At 65.7% G+C, this 25757-nt stretch overlaps 2 protein-coding genes across 2 annotated transcripts in view; both read left to right on the top strand.

Moving 5' to 3' along the window:
• LOC138101272 (zinc finger protein neuro-d4-like) overlaps positions 1 to 7342 on the top strand; it is a 46474-nt gene extending 39132 nt beyond the window's left edge. Inside the window, exon 11 of the mRNA XM_068999101.1 lies at positions 7282 to 7342. Coding sequence (XP_068855202.1) covers positions 7282 to 7342 — 61 coding nt within the window. The remainder of the gene's footprint in view (positions 1 to 7281) is intronic.
• A 311-nt stretch (positions 7343 to 7653) lies between these two features.
• The window catches only part of LOC138101274 (zinc finger protein neuro-d4-like), a 39964-nt gene continuing 21860 nt past the window's right edge, over positions 7654 to 25757 (top strand). Inside the window, 6 exon segments of the mRNA XM_068999102.1 lie at positions 7654 to 7685; positions 13568 to 13728; positions 17702 to 17809; positions 18436 to 18566; positions 20016 to 20105; positions 21998 to 22070. Coding sequence (XP_068855203.1) covers positions 7654 to 7685; positions 13568 to 13728; positions 17702 to 17809; positions 18436 to 18566; positions 20016 to 20105; positions 21998 to 22070 — 595 coding nt within the window.

The following is a 25757-nucleotide window of genomic DNA, read 5'->3' on the forward strand; positions in this document are numbered from 1 at the left end:
CCCAGTACCCCCAATGCCCCTCCCAGTGCCCCCAGTGCCCCCCCCAGTGCCCCCCGCCAGTGCCCCCAGTGCCCCCCAGTACCCCCAATGCCCCTCCCAGTGCCCCCAGTGCCCCCCCCAGTGCCTCCCAGTGCCCCCAGTGCCCCCCAGTGCCCCCGCCAGTGCCCCCCAGTGCCCCCAGTGCCCCCCCAGTGCCCCCCAGTGCCCCCCCAGTGCCCCCCAGTGCCCCCCCAGTGCCCCCCCAGTGCCCCCCAGTGCCCCCCAGTGCCCCCAGTGCCCCCCAGTGCCCCCCAGTGCCCCAGTGCCCCCCCAGTGCCCCCAGTGCCCCCCAGTGCCCCCCAGTCCAGCCCCCCAGTGCCCCCCAGTGCCCCCCCAGTGCCCCCCAGTGCCCCCCCCAGTGCCCCCAGTGCCCCCAGTGCCCCCCAGTGCCCCAGTGCCTCCCAGTGCCCCCAGTGCCTCCCAGTGCCCCAGTGCCCCCCCAGTGCCCCCAGTGCCCCCCAGTGCTCCCAGTGCCCCCCCAGTGCCCCCCCCAGTGCCCCCAGTGCCCCCCAGTGCCCCCAGTGCCCCTCCAGGTGCCCCCAGTGCCCCCCCCAGTTCCCCCCAGTTCCCCCCAGTGCCCCCCCAGTGCCCCCCCAGTTCCCCCCAGTGCCCCCAGTGCCCCCAGTGCCCCCCCCAGTTCCCCCCCAGTGCCCCCCAGTGCCCCCAGTGCCCCCCCCAGTTCCCCCCAGTGCCCCCCAGTGCCCTCCCAGTGCCCCCCAGTGCCCCCAGTGCCCTCCCAGTGCCCCCAGTGCCCTCCAGTTCCCCCCAGTTCCCCCCAGTGCCCCCCCAGTGCCCTCCCAGTGCCCCCAGTGCCCCCCAGTGCCCCCCAGTGCCCTCCCAGTGCCTCCCAGTGCCCCCCCAGTGCCCCCAGTGCCTCCTAGTGCCCCCAGTGCCCCCCCCAGTGCCCCCCAGTGCCCCCAGTGCCCCCAGTGCCCCCCCCAGTGCCCCCCAGTGTCCCCAGTGCCCCCAGTGCCCCCCCAGTGCCTCCCAGTGCCCCCCCAGTGCCCCCCCAGTGTCCCCCCAGTGCCCTCCAGTTCCCCCCAGTGCCCCCAGTGCCCCCCCAGTGCCCCCCAGTGCCCCCAGTGCCCCCCAGTGCCCCCCCCAGTGCCCCCCAGTGCCCCCAGTGCCCCCCAGTGCCCCCCAGTGCCCCCAGTGCCCCCCAGTTCCCCCCAGTTCCCCCCAGTTCCCCCAGTGCCCCCCCAGTTCCCCCCAGTTCCCCCAGTGCCCCCAGTGCCCCCCAGTGTCCCCCCAGTCCCTCTCCGGGCGGGTTGGGGTCAGGGTTTGGGGGATGGGAGAGGGAACCCCCAAATTTTTCTCCTTTTTGGGGTTTTGGGGTTTTTTAGGTTTTTTAATCCGAGCTGGGGATTTTCCTGGAATTGAATAAAAAAGAATAAAAAAGAATTCAAGGAAGGGAGAAAATCCCCGGAAACGGCACCGCCGGGGAAGGGCCTGGGGGAGGGGCGAGGGAGCTCCCGTTTTTCCCCATTTTCCCCCATTTTCCCCCGTTTTTTCCCAATTCTCCCAATTCTCCCAATTTTTCCCAATTTTTCCCAATTTTTCCCCATTTCCCCCCATTTTCCCCCATTTTATCTCCATTTCCCCCCCATTTTCCCCAATTTTTCCTCATTTCCCCATTTTCCCCCATTTCCCCCATTTCCCCCATTTTTCCCATTTTCCCCATTTTTCCCCCATTTTCCCCCCATTTCTCCCCATTTTCCCCCATTTTCCCCATTTTTCCCCCAGTTTTCCCCATTTTTCCCAATTTTCCCCATTTTTCCTCCATTTTCCCCCATTTTCCCCCATTTTTCCCAATTCTCCCAATTTTTCCCAATTTTTCCCCATTTTCCCCCATTTTCCCTCATTTTCCCCATTTTCCTCCCATTTTTGCCATTTTCCCCCTTTTTTCCCCATTTTTCCCCATTTTCCCCCCGTTTTTCCCCGTTTTCCCCCATTTTCCCCCCATTTCTCCCATTTTTCCCATTTTCCCCATTTCTCCCCGTTCTTTCCCCATTTCCCCCATTTCTCCCCATTTTCCCCAGTTCTTTCATTTTTTTTCCCCGTTTTCCCCAATTTTCCCTCATTTTCCCCAATTTTCCCTCATTTTCCCCATTTTCCCCATTTTTTCCATTTTGCCCCATTTTTTTCCCCGTTTTCCCCCATTTCTCTCCATTTTTCCCAATTTTTCTCCTTTTTCCCCCATTTCCCGCCCCATTTCTCCCCATTTTTCCCAATTTCTCCCAATTTTTCCCCATTTCCCCCATTTTTCCCCATTTTATCTCCATTTTCCCCCCATTTTCCCCCATTTTTCCCCCGTCTTTTCCCATTTTCCCCCCCATTTTTGCCATTTTCCCCCATTTTTCCCCCATTTTCCCCCCGTTTTTTCCCATTTTCCCCCCATTTCTCCCCATTTTTCCCGTTTTACCCATTTCACCCCGTTCTTTCCCCATTTTCCCCATTTCTCCCCATTTTCCCCATTTCTTTCCTTTTTTTTTCCCCGTTTTCCCCAATTTTTCCTCATTTCCCCCATTTTCCCCCCATTTTCCCCCATTTCCCCCATTTTTCCCATTTTTTCCATTTTGCCCCATTTTTCCCATTTTCCCCCCATTTTCCCCCCATTTTCCCCCCATTTTCCCCCATTTCTCCCCATTTTTCCATTTTGCCCCATTTTTTCCCCGTTTTCCCCCATTTCTCTCCATTTTTTCCCAATTTTTCTCCTTTTCCCCCCATTTTCCCCCATTTTTCCCCCATTTTCCCCCATTTTTCCCTCATTTTCCCCATTTTCCCCCCATTTTTGCCATTTCCCCCCATTTTTCCCCCCATTTTCCCCCCGTTTTTCCCATTTTTCCCCCCATTTCTCCCCCATTTTTCCCATTTTCCCCATTTCTTTCCTTTTTTTTCCCCGTTTTCCCCCCATTTCCCCCATTTCTCTCCATTTTTTCCCAATTTTCCCCATTTTCCCCCCATTTTTCCCTCATTTTCCCCATTTTCCTCCCATTTTTGCCATTTTCCCCCTTTTTTCCCAATTTTTCCCAATTTTTCCCCATTTCTTCCCCCATTTTCCCCCATTTCCCCCATTTCTCCCCATTTTTCCCATTTTACCCATTTCTCCCCGTTCTTTCCCCATTTCCCCTATTTCCCGCATTTTCCCCCATTTCCCCCCATTTTTCCCATTTCTTTCTTTATCCCCGTTTTTCCCCAATTTTTCCTCATTTTCCCCATTTTCCCCCTTTCCCCCATTTTCCCCATTTTTTCCATTTTGCCCCATTTTTTCCCCGTTTTCCCCCATTTCTCTCCATTTTTCCCAATTTTTCCCCTTTTCTCCCCGTTTTTCCCCCCATTTCCCCCCCATTTTCTCCCCATTTTCCCTATTTTCCCCATTTTTCCCCCATTTCCCCCCATTTTTTCCCGTTTTCCCCCATTTTTCCCCATTTTCCCCGATTTTTCCCCCATTTTTTCCCATTTTTCCCATTTTTTCTTCCATTTCCCCCCATTTTTCCCATTTCCCCTCCATTTTATCTCCATTTTCCCCCATTTTGCCCCGGTTTTTCCCATTTTCCGCTATTTTTTTCCCCATTTCCCCCCAGTTTTCCCCATTTTTTCCCATTTCTCCCCCATTTTTCCCCCAATTTTCCCCCAGTTTTCTCCATTTTTCCTCATTTCCCCCCGTTTTCCCCCCATTTTTCTGTGGTTTTTCCCCATTTCCCCCTGGGTTTTTCCCCATTTTTCCCCATTCCCGCTGCTTTTCCCCCCATTTTCTCCCCATTTTCCCATTTTTTCCCCATTTTTTTCCCTCATTTTTTCCCAATTTTCCCCATTTTCGTCCCATTTTTTCCCCATTTCCCCCCATTTTCCCCCCTTTTATCTCCATTTTCCCCCATTTTCCCCCATTTTCCCCATTTCTTTCCCCATTCCCCCCATTTTTCTCCCATTTTCCCCCTATTTTTTCCCATTTTTCCCCCATTTTCCCAATTTTTCCCCCATTTTTCCCCATTTTCCCCCATTTTTCCCCATCTTCCCTCATTTTTTCCCACTTTTCCCCATTTTCCCCCCATTTCCGCCCATTTTCCCCCCAAATCCCCCCCTTTTTCCCCATTTCCCCCCATTTTTCCATTTTTTCCCCCATTTTTTCTCCATTTTCCCCCTTTTTTTCCCAATTTTTTCCCATTTTTCCCCATTTTCCCCCCTTTCTCCCCATTCCCCCCCCACATTTTCCCCCATTTTTTCCCCCATTTCCCCCCATTTTCCCCCCATTTTTCCCCCCAAATTTCCCCATTTCCCCCCATTTTCCCCCATTTCCCCCCCATTTTTCCCATTTCTTTCCTGGTTTTCCCCAGTTTCCCCCCAATTTTCCCCCCTTTTCCCCCCATTTTTTCCCAATTTTTCCCATTTTCACCCATTTTTCCCCCATTTCCCCCCAGTTTTCCCCCTTCTCTTCCCATTATTTCCCTGGGTTTCCCCCCAATTTTCCCCCATTTTCCCAATTTTTCCCCATTTTTTCCCAATTTTCCCCATTTTCGGCCCATTTTTTCCCCATTTCCCCCCATTTTCCCCCCTTTTATCTCCATTTTCCCCCATTTTCCCCCATTTTCCCCATTTCTTTCCCCATTCCCCCCATTTTTCTCCCATTTTCCCCCTATTTTTTCCCATTTTTCCCCCATTTTCCCAATTTTTCCCCCATTTTTCCCCATTTCCCCCCATTTTTCCCCATCTTCCCTCATTTTTTCCCACTTTTCCCCATTTTCCCCCCATTTCCGCCCATTTTCCCCCCAAATCCCCCCATTTTTCCCCATTTCCCCCCATTTTTCCATTTTTTCCCCCATTTTTTCTCCATTTCCCCCCTTTTTTTCCCAATTTTTTCCCAATTTTTTCCCATTTTTCCCCATTTTTCCCCCTTTCTCCCCATTCCCCCCCCACATTTTCCCCCATTTTTTCCCCATTTCCCCCCAAATCCCCCCATTTTTCCCCCCAAATTTCCCCATTTTCCCCCATTTTTCCTCCCCGTTTTTTTCCCAAACTCCCCCGTTTTCCCCCCATTTCCCCCCCCCCCCCCCCATTTCCCACCGCTTTTTTCCCAAATTCCCCCGTTTTTTCCCCGTTTTTCCCGGGCCGGGCGGGGCCGTTCCCCCCCCCCATCACAGCCCCGGCGTTGCCATGGAAACCGCGCCCCCCCCCCTTAAAGGGGCCGCGGCTGCCGGGGGAGGGGATTTTGGGGGGCCGGGGGGGTATCGGGGGGGGGTTGGGGCGATTTTGGGGCGATTTGGGGTTTTGGGGGGGTCTCTGGGGGGATTTTGGGGGGATTTGGGGAATCTGAGAGGGCTCGGGGGGAACTTTGGGGGTCCTGGGGGGGGGGGTTGGGCACCTGGGGGGGTCAAGTGGGGCAATTTGGGGGTCCTGGGGGGGTTTTGGGGCACCTGGGGGGGTCTACGGGGGGAATTTGGGGGAATTTGGGGGAATTTGGGGGATTTTGGGGCACCTGGGGGGGGATCAATTGGGGGAATTTGGGGGGATTTGGGGGGGATTTGGGGGTCCTGGAGGGAATTTGGGGGGTCTGGGGGGGTCTATGGGGGGAATTTGGGGGAATTTTGGGGGTTTTGGGACACCTGGGGGGGGTCAGTTGGGGGGATTTGGGGGGATTTGGGGGTCCTGGGGGGATTTTGGGGCACCTGGGGGGATCAATTGAGGGAATTTGGGGGGATTTGGGGGTCCTGGGGGAAATTTTGGGGGTCTGGGGGGGTCTATGGGGGGAATTTGGGGGGATTTTGGGGGTCCTGGGGGGAATTGGGGCACCTGGGGGGGTCTATGGGGGGAATTTGGGGGAATTTGGGGGAATTTGGGGGATTTTGGGGCACCTGGGGGGGGATCAATTGGGGGAATTTGGGGCGATTTGGGGGGGATTTGGGGGTCCTGGAGGGAATTTGGGGGGTCTGGGGGGGTCTATGGGGGGAATTTGGGGGAATTTTGGGGGTTTTGGGACACCTGGGGGGGGTCAGTTGGGGGGATTTGGGGGGATTTGGGGGTCCTGGGGGAAATTTGGGGGGTCTGGGGGGAGTCTATGGGGGGAATTTGGGGGAATTTTGGGGGTTTTGGGACACCTGGGGGAATTTGGGGGGATTTGGGGGTCCTGGAGGGAATTTGGGGGGTCTGGGGGGGTCTATGGGGGGAATTTGGGGGAATTTTGGGGGTTTTGGGACACCTGGGGGGGGTCAGTTGGGGGGATTTGGGGGGATTTGGGGGTCCTGGGGGGATTTTGGGGCACCTGGGGGGATCAATTGGGGGAATTTGGGGGGATTTGGGGGTCCTGGGGGAAATTTGGGGGGTCTGGGGGGGTCTATGGGGGGAATTTGGGGGGATTTTGGGGGTCCTGGGGGGAATTGGGGCACCTGGGGGGGTCTATGGGGGGAATTTGGGGGGATTTGGGGGTCCTGGGGGGGTTTTGGGGCACCTGGGGGGATCAATTGGGGGAATTTGGGGGGATTTGGGGGGATTTGGGGGTCCTGGAGGGAATTTGGGCGGTCTGGGGGAGGTTTAGGGGGGGATTTGAGGAATCGGGAGAGGTTTGGGGAGGATTTGGGGGGGATTTGGGGGAATTTGGGGGGTCTGGGGGGGGTTATGGGGGGATTTGGGGGAGATTTTGGGGGACCTGGGGGAGAATTTGCGGGGTTTGGGGGGGTCTGTGAGGGGATTTGGGGGAGCTTTGGGGGGGTTTGGGCAATCTGGGGAGGGGTTGGGGGGATTTTGGGGGTCCTGGGGGGGTTGGGAGGGGTTTGGGGGCTTCTGGGGGGTCCAAGGGGGGATTTGGGGGATTTGGGGGGGATTTGGGGATCTGGGGATGTCTGGGGGGGTCTGGGGGGGGAATTTGGGGGGAATTTGGGGGATTTTGGGGAATTTGGGGATCTCGGGGGCGGAATTTGTGGGGGATTTGGGAGGATTTGGGGATCTCGGGGGGATTTGGGGGGATTTTGGGGAATTTGGGATCTCGGGGTGGGAATTTGGGGGGATTTTGGGGAATTCGGGAATCTCGGGGGAGGAATTTGGGGGGGATTTGGGGATCTCGGGGGGATTTGGGGGGATTTTGGGGGGATTTGGGGATCTCGGGGGCGGAATTTGGGGTGATTTTGGGGGGATTTGGGGCTCTCGGGGTGCTCTGACCCCTCGGGGGTCCCTCCTGAGGTTTTGGGGGGATTTTGGGGGGGATTTTGGGGGGATTTTGGGGGGTCCCTGGTCCATCCCCCCCCCCCCCAGAATAGCGCTGACAGGAGGGGGAGGGGGCCCACCCGCCTTAACCCCGCCCCCCCGCGTATGATTGACAGCTCCCCCGCCCAATCCGCGGCGGGGCGGGGCATGCCGGGAGTTGTAGTCCCGCCCCTTCCCCCCCATCCCGCCCCCCCCCTTCCCCTCCCCTCCCCCCTCCCCGGTACCGGCGGGGCCCGGGGGGCACCGGGAGCGGGCGGGGCGGGGGGGGAGGGGCGGGCGGGGGGCGCGGGGGTCCCGCCGGGCTCGGGAGCGACCCCCGGGGGGGGGGGGGGGTTTCGGGGGAAGGGGGGGGGAGGGGAGGGGGGGGGGCTGAACCCCGCCGCCCCCTCCCCGAGCGCGGAGCGGCCCCGGCGGCGCAAAATGGCCACGGCTCTGCACAAACCCCTCAAATGGTGAGTGGGGGGCGCGGGGGCTCCGCGGCCGCGCCGGGACCGCCCCGGGACCGGCCCGAGCCCCCCCGGGGCGAGCGCGGCCCCCACAGCCGGCCCCGCTCCGGGGGGCGACGGCACCGGCGCTCCGGTACCGGCACCGGCGGGGAGGGAGCCGGTGGGGATGGGAACCCCCGGTACCGGCGGGGAGGGAGGCTCCGGTACCGGCGGGGATGGAGGCTCCGGTACCGGCACCGGTACCAGCGGGGATGGAGGCTCCGGTACCGGCACCGGTACCAGCGGGGATGGAGGCTCCGGTACCGGCAGCGGCGGGGATGGAGGCTCCGGTACCGGCGGGGAGGGAGGCTCCGGTACCGGTACCGGCCGGGGTGGAGGCTCCGGTGCCGGCGGGGATGGAGGCTCCGGTACCGGCGGGGATGGAGGCTCCGGTGCCGGCGGGGATGGAGGCTCCGGTACCGGCAGCGGCGCGGAGGGAGCCGGTGGGGATGGGAACCCCCGGTACCGGCGGGGATGGAGGCTCCGGTACCGGTACCGGCAGCGATGGAGGCTCCGGTACCGGCGGGGATGGAGGCTCCGGTACCGGAGCCGGGGGGGATGGAAACCCCGGTACCGGCAGGGATGGAGGCTCCGGTACCGGAGCCGGGGGGGATGGAAACGCCGGTACCGGCAGGGATGGAGCCGGTGGGGATGGAAACCCCCGGTACCGGCGGGGATGGAGGTGCCGGTACCGCAGGGGCGTGAAGGCACCGGGAGGGCCCGCCCGGTACCGGCGGGGTTGGAGCCGGTGAGGATGGAGCCGGTGGTACCGGCGGGAATGGAGGCTCCGGTACCGGCGGGGATGGAGGCTCCGGGAGGGCCCGCCCGGTGTCGGCGGGGATGGAGGTGCCGGTACCGGCGGGAGGGACCTACCGGGAGCCCAGCCCCGGTACCGGCGGGGATGGAGCCGGTGAGGATGGAAACCTCCGGTACCGGCCGGGATAGAGGTGCCGGTACCGGCAGGGAGGGACCCGGTTGGGATGGAAACCCCGGAACCGGCAGGGAGGGACCCGCTGGGATCCGAGCACCCGGTACCGGCGGGGATGGAGGTGCCGGGAGGGCCCGCCCGGTACCGGCGGGAGGAACCCGGTTGGGATGGAAACCCCGGTACCGGCGGGGATGGAGGTGCCGGTACCGGCGGCAGGGACGCACCTGGAGCTGAGGCGCCGGTACCGGGGGGGAGGGACCCGGTGGGGATGAGGCCCCGGTTCGGGCGGGGACGGAACCTCCGGTACCGGCGGAAACGGAGCCGCGGCTTTGCTGGGGAGGGACTCACCCGGAGCCGAACCGCCGGTACCGGGGGGATGGAGCCGGCGGGGGATGGAGCTCCGGTACCGGGGGGATGGAGCTCCGGTACCGGGGGGATGGAGCCGGCGGGGATGGAGCTCCGGTACCGGGGGGATGGAGCTCCGGTACCGGCGGGGATGGAGCCGGCGGGGATGGAGCTCCGGTACCGGCGGGAATGGAGCCGGCGGGGATGGAGCTCCGGTACCAGGGGGATGGAGCTCCGGTACCGGCGGGGATGGAGCTCCGGTACCGGGGGGATGGAGCTCCGGTACCGGCGGGGATGGAGCTCCGGTACCAGGGGGATGGAGCTCCGGTACCGGCGGGGATGGAGCTCCGGTACCGGCGGGGATGGAGCTCCGGTACCGGCGGGAATGGACTGGGTGGGGATGGAGATCCCAGGGAGGGAGGTCCCGGTACCGGCAGGGATGGAGATCCCGGGGCTGGGGGTCCCGGTACCGGCAGGGATGGAGATCCCGGGGCTGGGGGTCCCGGTACCGGCAGGGATGGAGATCCCGGGGTTGGGGGTCCCGGTACCGGCAGAGATGGAGTTCCCGGGGTTGGGGGTCCCGGTACCGGCAGGGATGGACCTGGCGGGGATGGGGGTCCCGGTACCGGCAGGGATGGAGATCCCGGGGTTGGGGGTCCCGGTACTGGCGGGGGGGATTTACCTGGGGGAACCCCCGGTACCGGCGGGGATGAGGCTCCGGTCCCGATCCCGGTCTTGGTCCCCATCCCGGTCCAGACTCCATCCCGCTCCCGGTGCCGGTTCCGACCCAATCCCGGTCCCCATCCCAACCTCCCGGTCCCACCCCCGTCCCGGTTCCAATCCCGGCACCGTCCCCTCTGCCGATCCCGGTCCCAATCCCGGTCCCAATCCCGGTCCCGATCTCCTGGTCCCGACCGTTCCCAGTCTCGGTTCTGATCCCGGTCCCGATCTGGTCCCGACCGTTCCCAGTCTCGGTTCTGATCCCGGTCCGGGTGCCGGTCCCCATCCCGGTCCCAATCCCGGTCCTGATCCTTCCCAGTCTCGGTTCTGATCCCATCCCGGTCCTGGTCCCCATCCCGGTCCCGGTCCCAGTCCCGGCCCCGACCCCATCCCGGTCCCGATGCCGGCCCCATCCTGGTCCCAGTTCCGGTCCCGGTCCCGGTCCTGGTACGAGCCCCGGCCCCTTTCCAGTCCTGGTCCCAGCCGCGTACTGGTTCCAATCCCGGTTCTGATCCTGGTCCCCATCCCGGTCCCAGCCCCATCCCGGTCCCTGCCCCGGTCCCAATCCCTGTCCAGGCGCCGGTTCCGACCCCATCCCGGTCCCAGTCCCGGTTCCGACCCCATCCTGGTCCCCATCCCGGTCCCAGTCCCGGTTCCGACCCCATCCTGGTCTCCATCCCGGTCCCAGTCCCAGTTCCGACCCCATCCCGGTCCCAGGCCCGGTTCCGACCCCATCCTGGTCTCCATCCTGGTCCCAGTCCCAGTTCTGACCTCAGCCCGGTCCCCATCCCAGTCCCAGTCCCGGTTCCAATTGCGGCCCTGAACCCATCCCAGTCCTGATCCCAATCCCGGTCCCCATCCCGGTGCCAGTCCCGGTTCTGATCCCAATCCCAGTCCCGGTGCCAGTCCCGGTTCTGATCCCAATCCCGGTCCCCATCCCGGTGCCAGTCCCGGTTCTGATCCCAATCCCAGTCCCGGTCCCAGTCCTGGTCCCGGTTCTGATTCCAGTCCCAGTCCCGATCCCGGTCCTCATCCTGGTCCCAATCCCGGTTCTGATCCCGATCCCTGTCCCAGTCCCCGTCCCAATCCTGCTCCCGATCCCGGTTCCGATCCCGGTCCCAATCCCGGTCCCAGTCCCTGTCCCGGTCCCAGTCCCGGTCTCGGTGCCGCCCCCGCTCCGGCCCGGGCGGTTTTGGGGGATTTTGGGGAGTCCTGGGGGGAAATTGGGGTCCGGGGGGGGGAAAGTTGGGGACTCCCGGGGGAGTTTTTGGGGGGATTTGGGGGGGTCCCGAGGGGTTGGGGGGATTTTGGGGACCCCCGGAGTAGCTTTGGGAGATTTTGGGGGTCCCTGAGGAAGTTTGGGGGAATTTTGGGGTGTCCCGGGAAGGGGTTCGGGGGTCCTGGGGGGGATTTGGGATCGCCAGGGGAGTTTTCGGGAATTCTGGGGGGTCGCCCGGGGGTTTTGGGGAATTTTGGGGGGGGTTCCCCGGAGGTTTAGGGGGGTCCTGGGGGGGCTTTATGGAGTTTGGGGGGGGTCACACCTGGGACTGTCCCCCCTGTTTCGGGGGGCTCCGGGAGCTTTTGGGATCCCCCAAAAATGGGGTCGTGATGTGTTTTATGGGGGGGTCACGAAGGTTTTGGGGGTCCCCAAATTGGAAGGGGGGGTCCCACCCTGACCCCCCCCAAAAGGGGCCGCGATGTCCTGGGGGGGTTTCGGGGTCGAACTTTGGGGTTTTGGCTCCCCAAATTTGGGCTCCTCCCGCTCCGCATCCTTTTGGGGGGGTCTTGGGGTGCTGCTCTTGGGAGGGGGGAAATCTGGGGTTCCCGAGGGGGTCCTGGGGGGGTTTTGGGGAGGGCCCAAAATTTGGGGTCACCCCTGGAGCCCGCAGTGGTGTTTTGGGGTGAGAAACGGAGAAAACGGGGCTGGGACCCCCCGGGGCTGCTCCGGGACACGCCGGGACCCCCGGGGTGGGCTGGGCGGGGGTCCATGAATTCGGGGCGGGGGTCCCTGAGCTCGGGGGGGGTCCCTGAGGTTGGGGCGGGGGTCTCTGAGTTCGGGGCGGGGGTCCCTGAATTCGGGGCGGGGGTCCCTGAATTCGGGGTGGGGGTCCCTCAGTTCGGGGCGGGGGTCCCTGAATTCGGGGCGGGGGTCTCTGAGTTTGGGGCGGGGGTCCCTGAATTCGGGGCGGGGGTGCCTGAGTTCGGGGCGGGGGTCCCTGAGCTCGAGGCGGGGGTCCCTCAGTTCGGGGCGGGGGTCCCTGAGTTTGGGGCGGGGGTCCCTGAATTCGGGGCGGGGGTCTCTGAGTTTGGGGCGGGGGTCTCTGAGTTCGGGGCGGGGGTCCCTCAGTTCGGGGCGGGGGTCTCTGGGTTCGGGGCGGGGGTCCCTGAGTTCGGGGCGGGGGTCCCTGAATTCGGGGTGGGGGTCCCTCAGTTCGGGGCGGGGGTCCCTGAATTCGGGGCGGGGGTCCCTGAGCTCGAGGCGGGGGTCCCTGAATTCGGGGCGGGGGTCCCTGAGTTTGGGGCGGGGGTCCCTGAATTCGGGGCGGGGGTCTCTGGGTTCGGGGCGGGGGTCCCTGGGTTTGGGACGGGGGTCCCTCGGTTCGGGGTGGGGGTCTCTGGGTTCGGGGCGGGGGTCCCTGAGCTCGGGGCGGGGGTCCCTGAGTTCGGGGCGGGGGTCCCTGGGTTTGGGACGGGGGTCCCTCAGTTCGGGGCGGGGGTCTCTGAGTTCGGGGCGGGGGTCCCTCAGTTCGGGCCGGGGGTCTCTGGGTTCGGGGCGGGGGTCCCTCAGTTCGGGGCCGGGCTCGGTGGTCCCGGGGCGGATTTTGGGGTTCGGGGCGGGGGTCCCCCCACAGCCCGGGCCGGGAGGAGCCACCGGGGGGCCTCGGGGCCGCGCTCGGGGCGGGGGTCCCAGGGCAGATTTTGGGGTCCCCCCGCAGCCTGGGGGCCACGCTCGGGGCGGGGGTCCCAGGGCAGATTTTGGGGTCCCCCCGCAGCCTCGGGGCCGCGCTCGGGGCGGGGGTCCCAGGGCAGATTTTGGGGTTCCCCCGCAGCCTGGGGGCCGCGCTCGGGGCGGGGGTCCCAGGGCAGATTTTGGGGTCCCCCCGCAGCCTGGGGGCCGCGCTCGGGGCGGGGGTCCCAGGGCAGATTTTGGGGTCCCCCCGCAGCCTGGGGGCCGCGCTCGGGGCGGGGGTCCCAGGGCAGATTTTGGGGTGCCCCCGCAGCCTGGGGGAGGAGGCTCGGGGCGGGGGTCCCAGGGCAGATTTTGGGGTGCCCCCGCAGCCTGGGGGCCGCGCTCGGGGCGGGGGTCCCAGGGCAGATTTTGGGGTCCCCCCGCAGCCTGGGGGAGGAGGCTCGGGGCGGGGGTCCCAGGGCAGATTTTGGGGTGCCCCCGCAGCCTGGGGGAGGAGGCTCGGGGCGGGGGTCCCAGGGCAGATTTTGGGGTGCCCCCGCAGCCTGGGGGAGGAGGCTCGGGGCGGGGGTCCCAGGGCAGATTTTGGGGTGCCCCCGCAGCCTGGGGGAGGAGCCTCAGGGCGGGGGTCCCAGGGCAGATTTTGGGGTGCCCCCGCAGCCTCGGGGCCGCGCTCGGGGCGGGGGTCCCAGGGCAGATTTTGGGGTGCCCCCGCAGCCTGGGGGAGGGGCCTCGGGGCGGGGGTCCCAGGGCAGATTTTGGGGTGCCCCCGCAGCCTGGGGGAGGAGCCTCAGGGCGGGGGTCCCAGGGCAGATTTTGGGGTGCCCCCGCAGCCTCGGGGCCGCGCTCGGGGCGGGGGTCCCAGGGCAGATTTTGGGGTGCCCCCGCAGCCTGGGGGAGGGGCCTCGGGGCGGGGGTCCCAGGGCAGATTTTGGGGTGCCCCCGCAGCCTGGGGGAGGAGTTCTACCGCGAGGCGCTGGAGCACTGCCGCAGCTACAACGCCCGGCTCTGCGCCGAGCGCAGCCTCCGCCTGCCCTTCCTGGACGCGCAGACCGGCGTGGCCCAGAGCAACTCCTACATCTGGATGGAGAGGGCGCACCGGCGGCCCGGTGAGACCCCCGGGATTGGGGAGAGACCCCCGGGATTGGGGAGAGACCCCCGGGATTGGGGAGGGACCCCCGGGATAAGGGAGAGACCCCCGGGAATGCGAGGGACCCTCGGGGTGGGGAGGGACCCCCGGGAATGGGGGAGAGAGCAACTCCTACATCTGGATGGAGAGGGCGCACCGGCGGCCCGGTGAGACCCCCGGGATTGGGGAGGGACCCCCGGGATTGGGGAGGGACCCCCGGGATAAGGGAGGGACCCTCGGGGTGGGGAGGGACCCCCGGGATTGGGGAGAGACCACCGGGATTGGGGAGAGACCCCCGGGATAAGGGAGGGACCCCCGGGATAAGGGAGGGACCCTCGGGAATGGGAGGGACCCCCGGGATTGGGGAGAGAGCAACTCCTACATCTGGATGGAGAGGGCGCACCGGCGGCCCGGTGAGACCCCCGGGGTTGGGGAGAGACCCCCGGGAATGGGAGGGACCCCCGGGATAAGGGAGAGACCCCCGGGATAAGGGAGGGACCCCCGGGAATGGGAGGGACCCCCGGGATTGGGGAGAGAGCAACTCCTACATCTGGATGGAGAGGGCGCACCGGCGGCCCGGTGAGACCCCCGGGATTGGGGAGAGACCCCCGGGGTGGGGAGAGACCCCCGGGATTGGGGAGAGACCCCCGGGATAAGGGAGAGACCCCCGGGATAAGGGAGGGACCCTCGGGGTGGGGAGGGACCCCCGGGAATGGGGGAGAGAGCAACTCCTACATCTGGATGGAGAGGGCGCACCGGCGGCCCGGTGAGACCCCCGGGATTGGGGAGAGACCCCCGGGGTGGGGAGAGACCCCCGGGATTGGGGAGAGACCCCCGGGATAAGGGAGAGACCCCCGGGATAAGGGAGGGACCCTCGGGGTGGGGAGGGACCCCCGGGAATGGGGGAGAGAGCAACTCCTACATCTGGATGGAGAGGGCGCACCGGCAGCCTGGTGAGACCCCCGGGATTGGGGAGAGACCCCCGGGATTGGGGAGGGACCCCCGGGATAAGGGAGGGACCCTCGGGGTGGGGAGGGACCCCCGGGATTGGGGAGAGACCACCGGGATTGGGGAGAGACCCCCGGGATAAGGGAGGGACCCCCGGGATAAGGGAGGGACCCTCGGGAATGGGAGGGACCCCCGGGATTGGGGAGAGAGCAACTCCTACATCTGGATGGAGAGGGCGCACCGGCGGCCCGGTGAGACCCCCGGGATTGGGGAGAGACCCCCGGGATTGGGGAGAGACCCCCGGGATAGGGGAGGGACCCCCGGGATAAGGGAGAGACCCCCGGGAATGGGAGAGACCCCCGGGATCGGGGAAAGACCCCCGGGATCGGGGAGGGACCCCCGGGGTGGGGAGAGACCCCCAGGATTGGGAGGGACCCCCGGGATTGGGGAGAGACCCCCGGGATAAGGGAGGGACCCCCGGGATTGGGGGAGAGAGCAACTCCTACATCTAGATGGAGAGGGCGCACCGGCGGCCCGGTGAGACCCCCGGGATTGGGGAGAGACCCCCGGGATAAGGGAGGGACCCCCGGGATTGGGGGAGAGACCCCCGGGAATGGGAGAGACCACCGGGATCGGGGAAAGACCCCCGGGATCGGGGAGGGACCCCCGGGATAAGGGAGAGACCCCCGGGATTGGGGAGAGAGCAACTCCTACATCTGGATGGAGAGGGCGCACCGGCGGCCCGGTGAGACCCCCGGGGTAAGGGAGAGACCCCAGGGATAACGGAGGGACCCTCGGGGTGGGGAGGGACCCTCGGGATAAGGGAGGGACCCCCGGGAATGGGGAGAGACCCCCGGGATCAGGGAGAGACCCCCGGGGTGGGGAGGGACCCTTGGGATAAGGGAGAGACCCCCGGGATAGGGGAGAGACCCCCGGGATTGGGGAGAGACCCCCGGGATAAGGGAGGGACCCCCGGGATAAGGGAGAGACCCCCGGGATTGGGGGAGAGACCCCCAGAAATGGGAGAGACCCCCGGGAATGGGGAGGGACCCCCGGGACAGGGAGACCCCCCCCAAAACCTCCTCCCGCAGCGCCCCGACCCCCCCGGCTCCCCTGCAGCCCCCCCGGTACCCTGAGCCCCCCTTGGGGCCCCTCCCCCATCCTGACCCCCCTGAGTGGGGGTCATCGGGGTCAGCCTGGGGTCATCGGGGTCACTTTGGGGTCAGGGTCAGCCTGGGGTCATTGGGGTCACTTTGGGGTCATCGGGGTCACTTTGGGGTCAGGGTCAGCCTGGGGTCATTGGGGTCACTTTGGGGTCAGGGTCAGTCTGGGGGCATCGGGGTCAGTCTGGGGTCATCGGGGTCACCTTGGGGTCAGGGTCAGTTTGGGGGGTTGGGGTCACTTTGGGGTCATCGGGGTCACTTTGGGGTCAGGGTCAGTCTGGGGGGTGGGGTCAGTCTGGGGTCATCGGGGTCACTTTGGGGTCAGGGTCACTTTGGGGTAGGGGTCAGTCTGTGGGGTCGGGGTCAGTCTGGGGTCATTGGGGTCAGTTTGGGGTCAGGGTCAGTCTGTGGGGTCGGGGTCAGTCTGGGGGGGTCGGGTCAGTTTGGGGGGCTCGGGGTCAGTCTGGGGGTGTTGGGGTCACTCTGGGGGTGGGGTCAGGGTCAGTTTAGGGGGGTCAGGGTCAGCTCAGGAGTGTTGGGGTCACTCTGGGGGTGGGGTCAGGGTCAGTTTAGGGGGGTCAGGGTCAGTTTAGGGGGGTCAGGGTCAGCTCAGGGGTGTTGGGGTCACTCTGGGGGTGGGGTCAGGGTCAGTCTGGGGGGCTCTGGGCCGGTCGGAGCAGGTCGGGGTCAGTTTAGGGGGGTCAGAGTCACTCTGGGGGGTCAGTGGGTGTCCGGCCGCGCCTCGCAGTGACCCCACTGACCCCCACGGCCCCCCAGGCCTGTCCCGGGTCAGATCTGCTCGTACCCCGTGGGGTCACTTTGGGGTCAGGGTCACTTGGGGAGGGTCAGGGTCACTCAGGGGGTCTTGGGGTCAGTCCGGGGGTCTCGGGGTCAGTCCGGGGGGGTCACTGACCATCCGGGGGGGGTCACTGACCATCCGGGGGGGTCACTGACCATCCGGGGGGGTCACTGACCGTCCGGCCGTGCCCCCAGGCCTGTCCCGGGTCAGATCTACTCGTACTCCGTGGGGTCAGTTTGGGGTCAGGGTCACTTGGGGAGGGTCAGGGTCACTCTGGGGGTTTTGGGGTCACTCAGGGGGTGCTGTGGTCAGTCCGGGAGTCTCGGGGTCAGTCCGGGGGTCTCGGGGTCAGTCTGGGGGGGGGGTCACTGACCGTCCGGCCATGCCCCCAGGCCTGTCCTGGGTCAGATCTACTCGTACCCCGTGGGGTCACTCTGGGTCAGGGTCACTCAGGGAGGGTCAGGGTCACTCGGGGTCTCGGGGTCAGTCCGGGGGGGGTCACTGACCATCCGGGGGGGTCACTGACCATCCGGGGGGGGTTACTGACCATCCGTGGGGGGGTTACTGACCATCCGTGGGGGGGTCACTGACCATCCGGGGGGGTCACTGACCATCCAGCCATGCCCCCAGGCCTGTCCTGGGTCAGATCTACTCGTACCCAGTGGGGTCACTCTGGGTCAGGGTCACTTGGGGAGGGTCAGGGTCACTCGGGGGGTGCTGTGGTCACTCAGGGGGTCTCGGGGTCAGTCCGGGGGTCTCAGGGTCAGTCCGGGGGGGGTCACTGACCATCCGGGGGGGGTCACTGACCGTCCGGGGGGGTCACTGACCGTCCGGGGGGGGTCACTGACCGTCCGGCCGTGCCCCCAGGCCTGTCCCGGGTCAGATCTACTCGTACCCCATAGGGTCACTCTGGGTCAGGGTCACTCAGGGGGTGCTGTGGTCAGTCCGAGGGTCTCGGGGTCAGTCCGGGGGTCTCGGGGTCAGTCCGGGGGGGGTCACTGACCATCCGGGGGGGGTCACTGACCGTCCGGCCGTGCCCCCAGGCCTGTCGCCGGGTCAGATCTACTCGTACCCCGCCCGCTGCTGGCGCAAGAAGCGGCGCCTGAACATCCTGGAGGCCCCGCGGCTGCGGCCATGTGAGCACCGGGGGGGCCGGGGGGCGGCCGGAGCGGCCGCGCTGACTCCAGCAGGAGTGGCCGCGCTGACCACCAGCCACTGTGGCCGCGCTGACCTCCGGCCGGAGTGGCGGTGCTGACCGCTGGCCGGAGTGGCCGCGCTGACCTCCGGCCGGAGTGGCGGTGCTGACCGCTGGCCGGAGTGGCCGCGCTGACCTCCGGCCGGAGTGGCGGTGCTGACCACTGGCTGGAGCGGCTGCGCTGACCGCTGGCCGGAGCAGCCGCACTGACCACTGGCCAGAGAGGCCGCGCTGACCTGTGGCCGGAGCAGCCGCGCTGACCACTGGCCAGAGCAGCCGCGCTGACCTGTGGCCACTGTGGCTGCGCTGACCTCCGGCCGGAGTGGCCGCGCTGACCTCCGGCCGGAGTGGCCGCACTGACCACTGGCCGGAGCAGCTGCGCTGACCTCTGGCCGGAGCGGCCGCGCTGACCACTGGCCAGAGAGGCCGCGCTGACCTCCGGCCGGAGTGGCCGCGCTGACCAGTGGCCGGAGCGGCCGCGCTGACCTGTGGCCACTGTGGCCGCGCTGACCGCTGGCCGGAGTGGCTGCACTGACCTGTGGCCACTGTGGCCGCGCTGACCGCTGGCCGCTGTGCCCGCAGACTGCGAGGCGCCGCTGAAGAAGGAGGGGGCCGTGCCCGAGGGGCCGGTGCTGGAGGCGCTGCTCTGCGCCGAGACCCCCGAGCGCCGCGGCGGCGACGCCAAGGACGAGGAGGCCGCGCTCGAGGGCACGGTCAGCGCCCGGTGGCTGTCCGGCTGTCCGTCTGTCCGTCTGTCCGAGTGGCTGTCCGTCTGTCCGTCTGTCCGTCTGTCCGTCTGTCCATCTGTCCGAGTGTCTGCCCGTCTGTCCGAGTGTCCGTCTGTCCATCTGTCCAAGTGTCTGCCCGTCTGTCCATCTGTCCAAGTGTCCACCCCGCTGTCCGTCTGTCCGTCTGTCCAAGAGTCCGAGTGTCCACCCCGCTGTCCATCTGTCCGAGTGTGCGAGTGTCCATCCCGCTGTCCGTCTGTCCAGCTGTCTGTACCGGTGTCCATGTGTCCGAGTGTCTGTCCGTCTGTCCATCTGTCCGTCTGTCCGAGTGTCTGAGTGCGCGAGTGTCCACCCCGCTGTCCGTCTGGCCGAGTGTCCAAGTGTCCGTCTGTCCCAGTGTCCATCCCATCATCCATCTGTCCGTCTGTCCGAGTGTCCGAGCATCCACCTTGCTGTCCATCTGTCCGAGTGTCCATCCCACTGTCCATCTGTCCATCTGTCCAAGCATCTGTTCCACTGTCCATCTGTCTGTCTGTCCAGGTGTCCCTCCCACTGTCCATCTGTCCATCTGTCCGAGTGTCCATCCCGCTGTCCATCTGTCCGTCTGTCCGAGCATCCATCCCCCTGTCCATCTGTCCAAGTGTCCACCCCGCTGTCCATCTGTCCGAGTGTCCAAGCGTCCAAGTGTCCATCTGTCCAAGCATCTGTCCTGCTGTCCGTCTGTCCATCTGTCCGAGTGTCCATCCCGCTGTCTGTCTGTCCGAGTGTGCGAGTGTCCGAGTGTCCACCCTGCTGTCCATCTGTCCAGCTGTCCGTCTGTCCGAGCATCTGTCCCTCTGTCCATCTATCCAAGTGTCCATCCCGCTGTCCATCTGTCCAGCTGTCCGTCTGTCCGAGTGTCCATCCTGCTGTCCGTCTGTCTGAGTGTCCACCCCACTGTCCGTCTGTCCGTCTGCCCATCTGTCTGAGCATCTGTCCCACTGTCCATGTGTCCGTCTGTCCGAGTGTCCGAGTGTCCACCCTGCTGTCCATCTGTCCAGCTGTCCATCTGTTCGAGTGTCCAAGTGTCCATCCCACTGTCCGTCTGTCCGAGTGTCTGTCCATCTGTCTGTCTGAATGTCCACCCTGCTGTCCGTCTGTCCGAGTGTCCACCCTGCTGTCCATCTGTCCCACTGTCCATCTGTCCGTCTGTCCAAGTGTCCATCCCACTGTCCATCTGTCTATGCATCTGAGTGTCCAGCTGTGCGTCCATCTGTCCATCCCTTGCCCATCCATCCATTATCCATCCATTATCCATCCCTTGTCCCTCTGTCCATCCCTTGTCCATCTGTCCACCCCCCGTCCATCCATCCCCTGTCCACCCGTCCGCCCCTCCCCCACCCCCGAGTTTCCCCGGAATCCCCAATTTCCCCTTTTTCCCCCCAATTCCCTCAGAAGCCTCCCCCCCCCGACTTCCCGCACGACCCCGACGGGGACGAGCTGGACGATGACCCCCCCCGCCGCAAGAACAAGGCCAAGGGCAAGGTCAGCGCTGGCCGGAGCCGGGGGGGCCAAGAGCCGGGGGGCCGGGGGGGCCGGAGAGATGGGGGGGCCGGGGCGGTGGCCGGAGAGATGGGGGGACCAGAGAGCTGGGGGGGTCTGAGCAGTGGCCAGAGAGCCGGGGGGGCCGGAGAGCTGGGGGGCCGGGGGGGCCGGGGCGGTGGCCGGAGAGATGGGGGGGCCGGAGAGCCGGGGGGGCCGGAGAGCCGGGGGGGTCTGAGGGGTGGCCGGAGAGATGGGGGGCCAGGGGGGCCGGAGAGCCGGGGGGGCCGGGGCGGTGGCCGGAGAGATGGGGGGGCCGGAGAGATGGGGGGGCCGGAGAGATGGGGGGGCCGGAGAGCCGGGGGGGTCTGAGGGGTGGCCGGAGAGATGGGGGGCCAGGGGGGCCGGAGAGCCGGGGGGGCCGGGGCGGTGGCCGGAGAGATGGGGGTCTGAGTGGTGGCCGGAGAGCTGGGGGGGTCTGAGGGGTGGCCGGAGAGCTGGAGGGGCCGGAGAGCCGGGGGGGCCGGGGTGGTGGCCAGAGAGCCGGGGTGGTGGCCAGAGAGCCGGGGGGGTCTGAGGGGTGGCCGGAGAGATGGGGGGGCCGGAGAGCCGGGGGGGCCGGGGTGGTGGCCAGAGAGCCGGGGGGGTGGCCAGAGAGCCGGGGGGTCTGAGCGGTGGCCGGAGAGATGGGGGGGCCGGAGAGCCGGGGGGGTCTGAGCGGTGGCCGGAGAGATGGGGGGCCCTGAGAGCGGTGGGGGGCTGGGGTGGTGGCCGGAGAGCCGGGGGGTCCCAAGCACTGTCCGGCCACACTGCCCACACTGCCCACTGCCCACACTGCCCACACTGCCCACACTGCCCACACTGCCCACTGCCCACTGCCCACACTGCCCACACTGCCCACACTGCCCACTGCCCACACTGCCCACACTGCCCACACTGCCCACTGCCCACTGCCCACACTGCCCACTGCCCACACTGCCCACTGCCCACACTGCCCACACTGCCCACTGCCCACACTGCCCACACTGCCCACACTGCCCACTGCCCACTGCCCACACTGCCCACACTGCCCACACTGCCCACACTGCCCACTGCCCACAGTGCCCACACTGCCCACACTGCCCACACTGCCCACACTGCCCACTGCCCACACTGCCCACACTGCCCACACTGCCCACTGCCCACTGCCCACACTGCCCACACTGCCCACACTGCCCACTGCCCACTGCCCACACTGCCCACTGCCCACACTGCCCACACTGCCCACACTGCCCACACTGCCCACAGTGCCCACACTGCCCACTGCCCACTGCCCACACTGCCCACTGCCCACACTGCCCACACTGCCCACACTGCCCACTGCCCACACTGCCCACTGCCCACACTGCCCACTGCCCACACTGCCCACACTGCCCACACTGCCCACCCTGCCCACTGCCCACACTGCCCACACTGCCCACACTGCCCACACTGCCCACTGCCCACTGCCCACACTGCCCACTGCCCACACTGCCCACTGCCCACACTGCCCACACTGCCCACTGCCCACACTGCCCACACTGCCCACACTGCCCACACTGCCCACTGCCCACACTGCCCACACTGCCCACACTGCCCACACTGCCCACTGCCCACACTGCCCACACTGCCCACACTGCCCACACTGCCCACTGCCCACACTGCCCACACTGCCCACACTGCCCACTGCCCACACTGCCCACACTGCCCACTGCCCACACTGCCCACACTGCCCACACTGCCCACACTGCCCACACTGCCCACACTGCCCACTGCCCACTGCCCACACTGCCCACTGCCCACACTGCCCACACTGCCCACACTGCCCACACTGCCCACACTGCCCACGCTGCCCACACTGCCCACGGTGCCCGCAGGCCTACGGGCTGGTGATGAAGAGGAGGGTGGACGCTGTCCTGGAGGAGCGCGACAAACCCTACGTGTGCGACAGTCAGTGCGGGGGGGGCTGCTCCGCTTTGGGGGGGCTGGTCCGGTTTGGGGGGGCTCTGGTCTGGTTTGGGGGGGCTGGTCCGGTTTGGGGGGGATGGTCCGGTTTGGGGGGGCTCTGGTCCGGTTTGGGGGAACTGGTCTGGTTTGGGGGGGCTCTGGTCCCGGTTTGGGGGGTCTGGTCTGGTTTGGGGGGGCTCTGGTCTGGTTTGGGGGGGCTCTGCTCCGGTTTGGGGGGGCTGCTCCGGTTTGGGGGGGGGCTGGTCCGGTTTGGGGGGCTCTGGTCCGGTTTGGGGGGGCTCTGGTCCAGTTTGGGGGCTCTGGTCTGGTTTGGGGGGGCTCTGGTCCCGGTTTGGGGGGGCTGGTCCCATTTGGGGGCTCTGGTCCAGTTTGGGGGCTCTGCTCCGGTTTGGGGAGGTCTGGTCCGGTTTGGGGGAACTGGTCTGGTTTGGGGGGGCTCTGGTCCCGGTTTGGGGGGTCTGGTCTGGTTTGGGGGGGCTCTGGTCTGGTTTGGGTTGGGCTGGTCCGGTTTGGGGGGATGGTCTGGTTTGGGGGGGCTCTGGTCCGGTTTGGGGGGCTCTGGTCCCGGTTTGGGGGGGCTCTGGTCCGGTTTGGGGGCTCTGGTCCCGGTTTGGGGGGTCTGGTCTGGTTTGGGTTGGGCTGGTCTGGTTTGGGGGGGCTCTGGTCCCGGTTTGGGGGGGCTGGTCCCGGTTTGGGGGGGCTGGTCCCGGTTTGGGGGGCTGGTCCGGTTTGGGGGGGCTCTGGTCTGGTTTGGGGGGGCTGGTCCCGGTTTGGGGGGGCTGGTCCCGGTTTGGGGGGCTGGTCCGGTTTGGGGGGGCTCTGGTCTGGTTTGGGGGGGCTGGTCCCGGTTTGGGGGGGCTCTGGTCCCGGTTTGGGGGGCTCTGGTCCCGGTTTGGGGGGGCTCTGGTCCGGTTTGGGGGCTCTGCTCCGGTTTGGGGGGAGGTCTGGTCCGGTTTGGGGGGGGCTGGTCCCGGTTTGGGGGGCTCTGGTCCGGTTTGGGGGGGGCTGGTCCGGTTTGGGGGGGGCTGGTCCCGGTTTGGGGGCTCTGGTCCGGTTTGGGGGGGGCTGGTCCGGTTTGGGGGCTCTGGTCCGGTTTGGGTTGGGCTGGTCCGGTTTGGGGGCTCTGGTCTGGTTTGGGGGGCTGGTCCCGGTTTGGGGGCTCTGGTCCGGTTTGGGGGGGGCTGGTCCGGTTTGGGGGCTCTGGTCCGGTTTGGGGGGCTCTGGTCCCGGTTTGGGGGGGCTCTGGTCCGGTTTGGGTTGGGCTGGTCCCGGTTTGGGGGGGAATGGTCCGGTTTGGGGTGGGGCTGGTCCGGTTTGGGGGCTCTGGTCCCGGTTTGGGGGGGCTCTGGTCCGGTTTGGGGGCTCTGGTCCCGGTTTGGGGGGCTCTGGTCCGGTTTGGGGGGGCTGGTCTGGTTTGGGGGGGGCTGGTCCGGTTTGGGGGGGCTGGTCCCATTTTTGGGGATTTTGGCCTCATTTTTGGGGATTTTGGCCTCATTTTTGGGGGACTCTGGTCTGGTTTGGGGGGCTCTGATCCCGGTTTGGGGGGGACTGGTCCCGTTTTGGGGGTTTTGGCCTCATTTTTGGGGCGGTCTGGTCCCATTTGGGGGGGTCTGGCCCCATTTTTGGGGTGTTCTGGTCCTGTTTGGGGGGAGTCTGGTCCCATTTGGGGGGATCTGGTCCCATTTTTGGGGTTCTTGTCCTGTTTGGGGGGCTCTGGTCCCATTTTGGGGGATTCTGGTCCCATTTTGGGGGGCTCTGATCCCATTTTGGGAGGTCCCTGTGCCACTCTGGGGAGATCTGGGGGGTCCCTGTCCCATTTTGGGGGGTCTTGGCCCTATTTTGGGGGGTATCAGGGCTCCCTGTGCCGTTTGGGAGGGAATCTGGGGGTCCCTGTCCCATTTTGGGGGGTTTTGGCCCCATTTTTTAGGGAGTTTGGGGGGGTTTGGTCCCATTTTGGGGGAGTTTTGGGGTCTCTGTGCCATTCTGGGGGGAATTTGAGGGTCTTTGTCCCATTTTGGGGGGGTTGGGCCCCAATTTTGGGGGGGTTCAGGGCTCCCTGTCCCATTTTGGGGGGTTTTGGCCCCATTTTGGGGGGGTTCGGGGCTCCCTGTCCCATTTTGGGGGGTTTGGGCCCCATTTTGGGGGGGGGTTGGGGCTCCCTGTCCCATTTTGGGGGGTTTTGGCCCCAATTTTGGGGGGGTTCGGGGCTCCCTGTCCCATTTTGGGGGGTTTGGGCCCCATTTTGGGGGGGTTCGGGGCTCCCTGTCCCATTTTGGGGGGTTTTGGCCCCAATTTTGGGTGCTTCTGGGGCAGTTTCTGTCCCATTTTGGGGGAGTTTTGGGGTCTCTGGGCCATTCTGGGGGAGTTTGACCCCATTTTGGGAGGAATTTGGGGTTCCTGTCCCTTTTTGGGGGGGTTTTGGCCCCATTTTGGGGGGTTCAGGGCTCCCTGTCCCATTTTGGGGCAGTTTTGGGGTCTCTGGGCCATTCTGGGGGAGTTTGACCCCATTTTGGGGGGTTCTGGGCTGGTTTTGGGGATCCGGAGGGGGTTGAGGGGTTTTGGGTTGTTTTTGGGGGGGTTTTGGGGGTCCCTGCCCCATTTCTGGGGGGCTCTGGGGTGGCTTAGGGGGTCCAGAGGGGGTGGGGAGGGGTCTTGTCCCGTTTTGGGGGGGATTTTTGGGGTCCCTGCCCCATTTTGGGGGGGATTTTTGGGGTCCCTGCCCCATTTTTGGTGGGTTTTGGGGGGCCTTGGCCCCATTTTCTGGTGGCCTCTGACCCAATGGGGGGGGGGAGGGGATTTTGGGGGTTTTTGGGGATTTTTGGGGGTCTCTGGGGGGTCTCTCCGGGGGGTTCGGGGGATCTTTGGGGGGTCTCTGGAGGGGTTCAGGGGGTCTCGGGGTATTTTTGGGGTGAAGTCTGGGGATTTTGGGGGTCTCTCTGGGGATTTGGGGGGGTCTTTGGGGGTCTCTGGGGGGGTTCAAGGGGTCTCGGGGTATTTTTGGGGTGAAGTCTGGGGATTTTGGGGGTCTCTCTGGGGATTTGGGGGGGTCTTTGGGGGTCTCTGGGGGGGTTCAAGGGGTCTCGGGGTATTTTTGGGGTGAAGTCTGGGGATTTTGGGGGTCTCTCTGGGGATTTGGGGGGGTCTTTGAGGGGTCTCTGGGGGGGGTCAGGGGAGTCTCTGGGGGGATTTTGGGGGGGGTCCGGGGATTTTGGGGGTCTTTGGGGGGTCTCGGGGTATTTTTGGGGTGAAGTCTGGAGATTTTGGGGGTCTCTCTGGGGATTTGGGGGGGTCTTTGGGAGGGTCTCTGGGGGGTTCAGGAGGGTTCGGGGATTTTGGGGGTCTTTGGGGGGTTTAGGGGGTCTCTGGGGATATTTCTGGGGTGAAGTCTGGGGATTTTGGGGTCTCCCTGGGGGTTTTGGGGGATGTTCAGGGGGGTCTTTGGGGTGGGGTTTGGGGGGTCTGGGGGGGTCGTTTTGGGGGGGTCTCTGGGGGTATTTTTGGGATAAAGTCTGGGGATTTTGGGGTCTCCCTGGGGGTTTCGGGGGATGTTCAGAGGGGTCTTTGGGGGGGGGGATTTTGGGGGGGGAAATCGAGGGGCTCCTTTTCCCCCCAACCCCCCTCCCCCTGAGTGGCCGCTCGGCCGCTGAGTGAGCCCTGAGTGACCGCTGA

This window comes from Aphelocoma coerulescens, unplaced genomic scaffold (genome assembly GCF_041296385.1).
Source record: "Aphelocoma coerulescens isolate FSJ_1873_10779 unplaced genomic scaffold, UR_Acoe_1.0 HiC_scaffold_231, whole genome shotgun sequence".
Taxonomy (NCBI): Eukaryota; Metazoa; Chordata; class Aves; order Passeriformes; family Corvidae; genus Aphelocoma; species Aphelocoma coerulescens.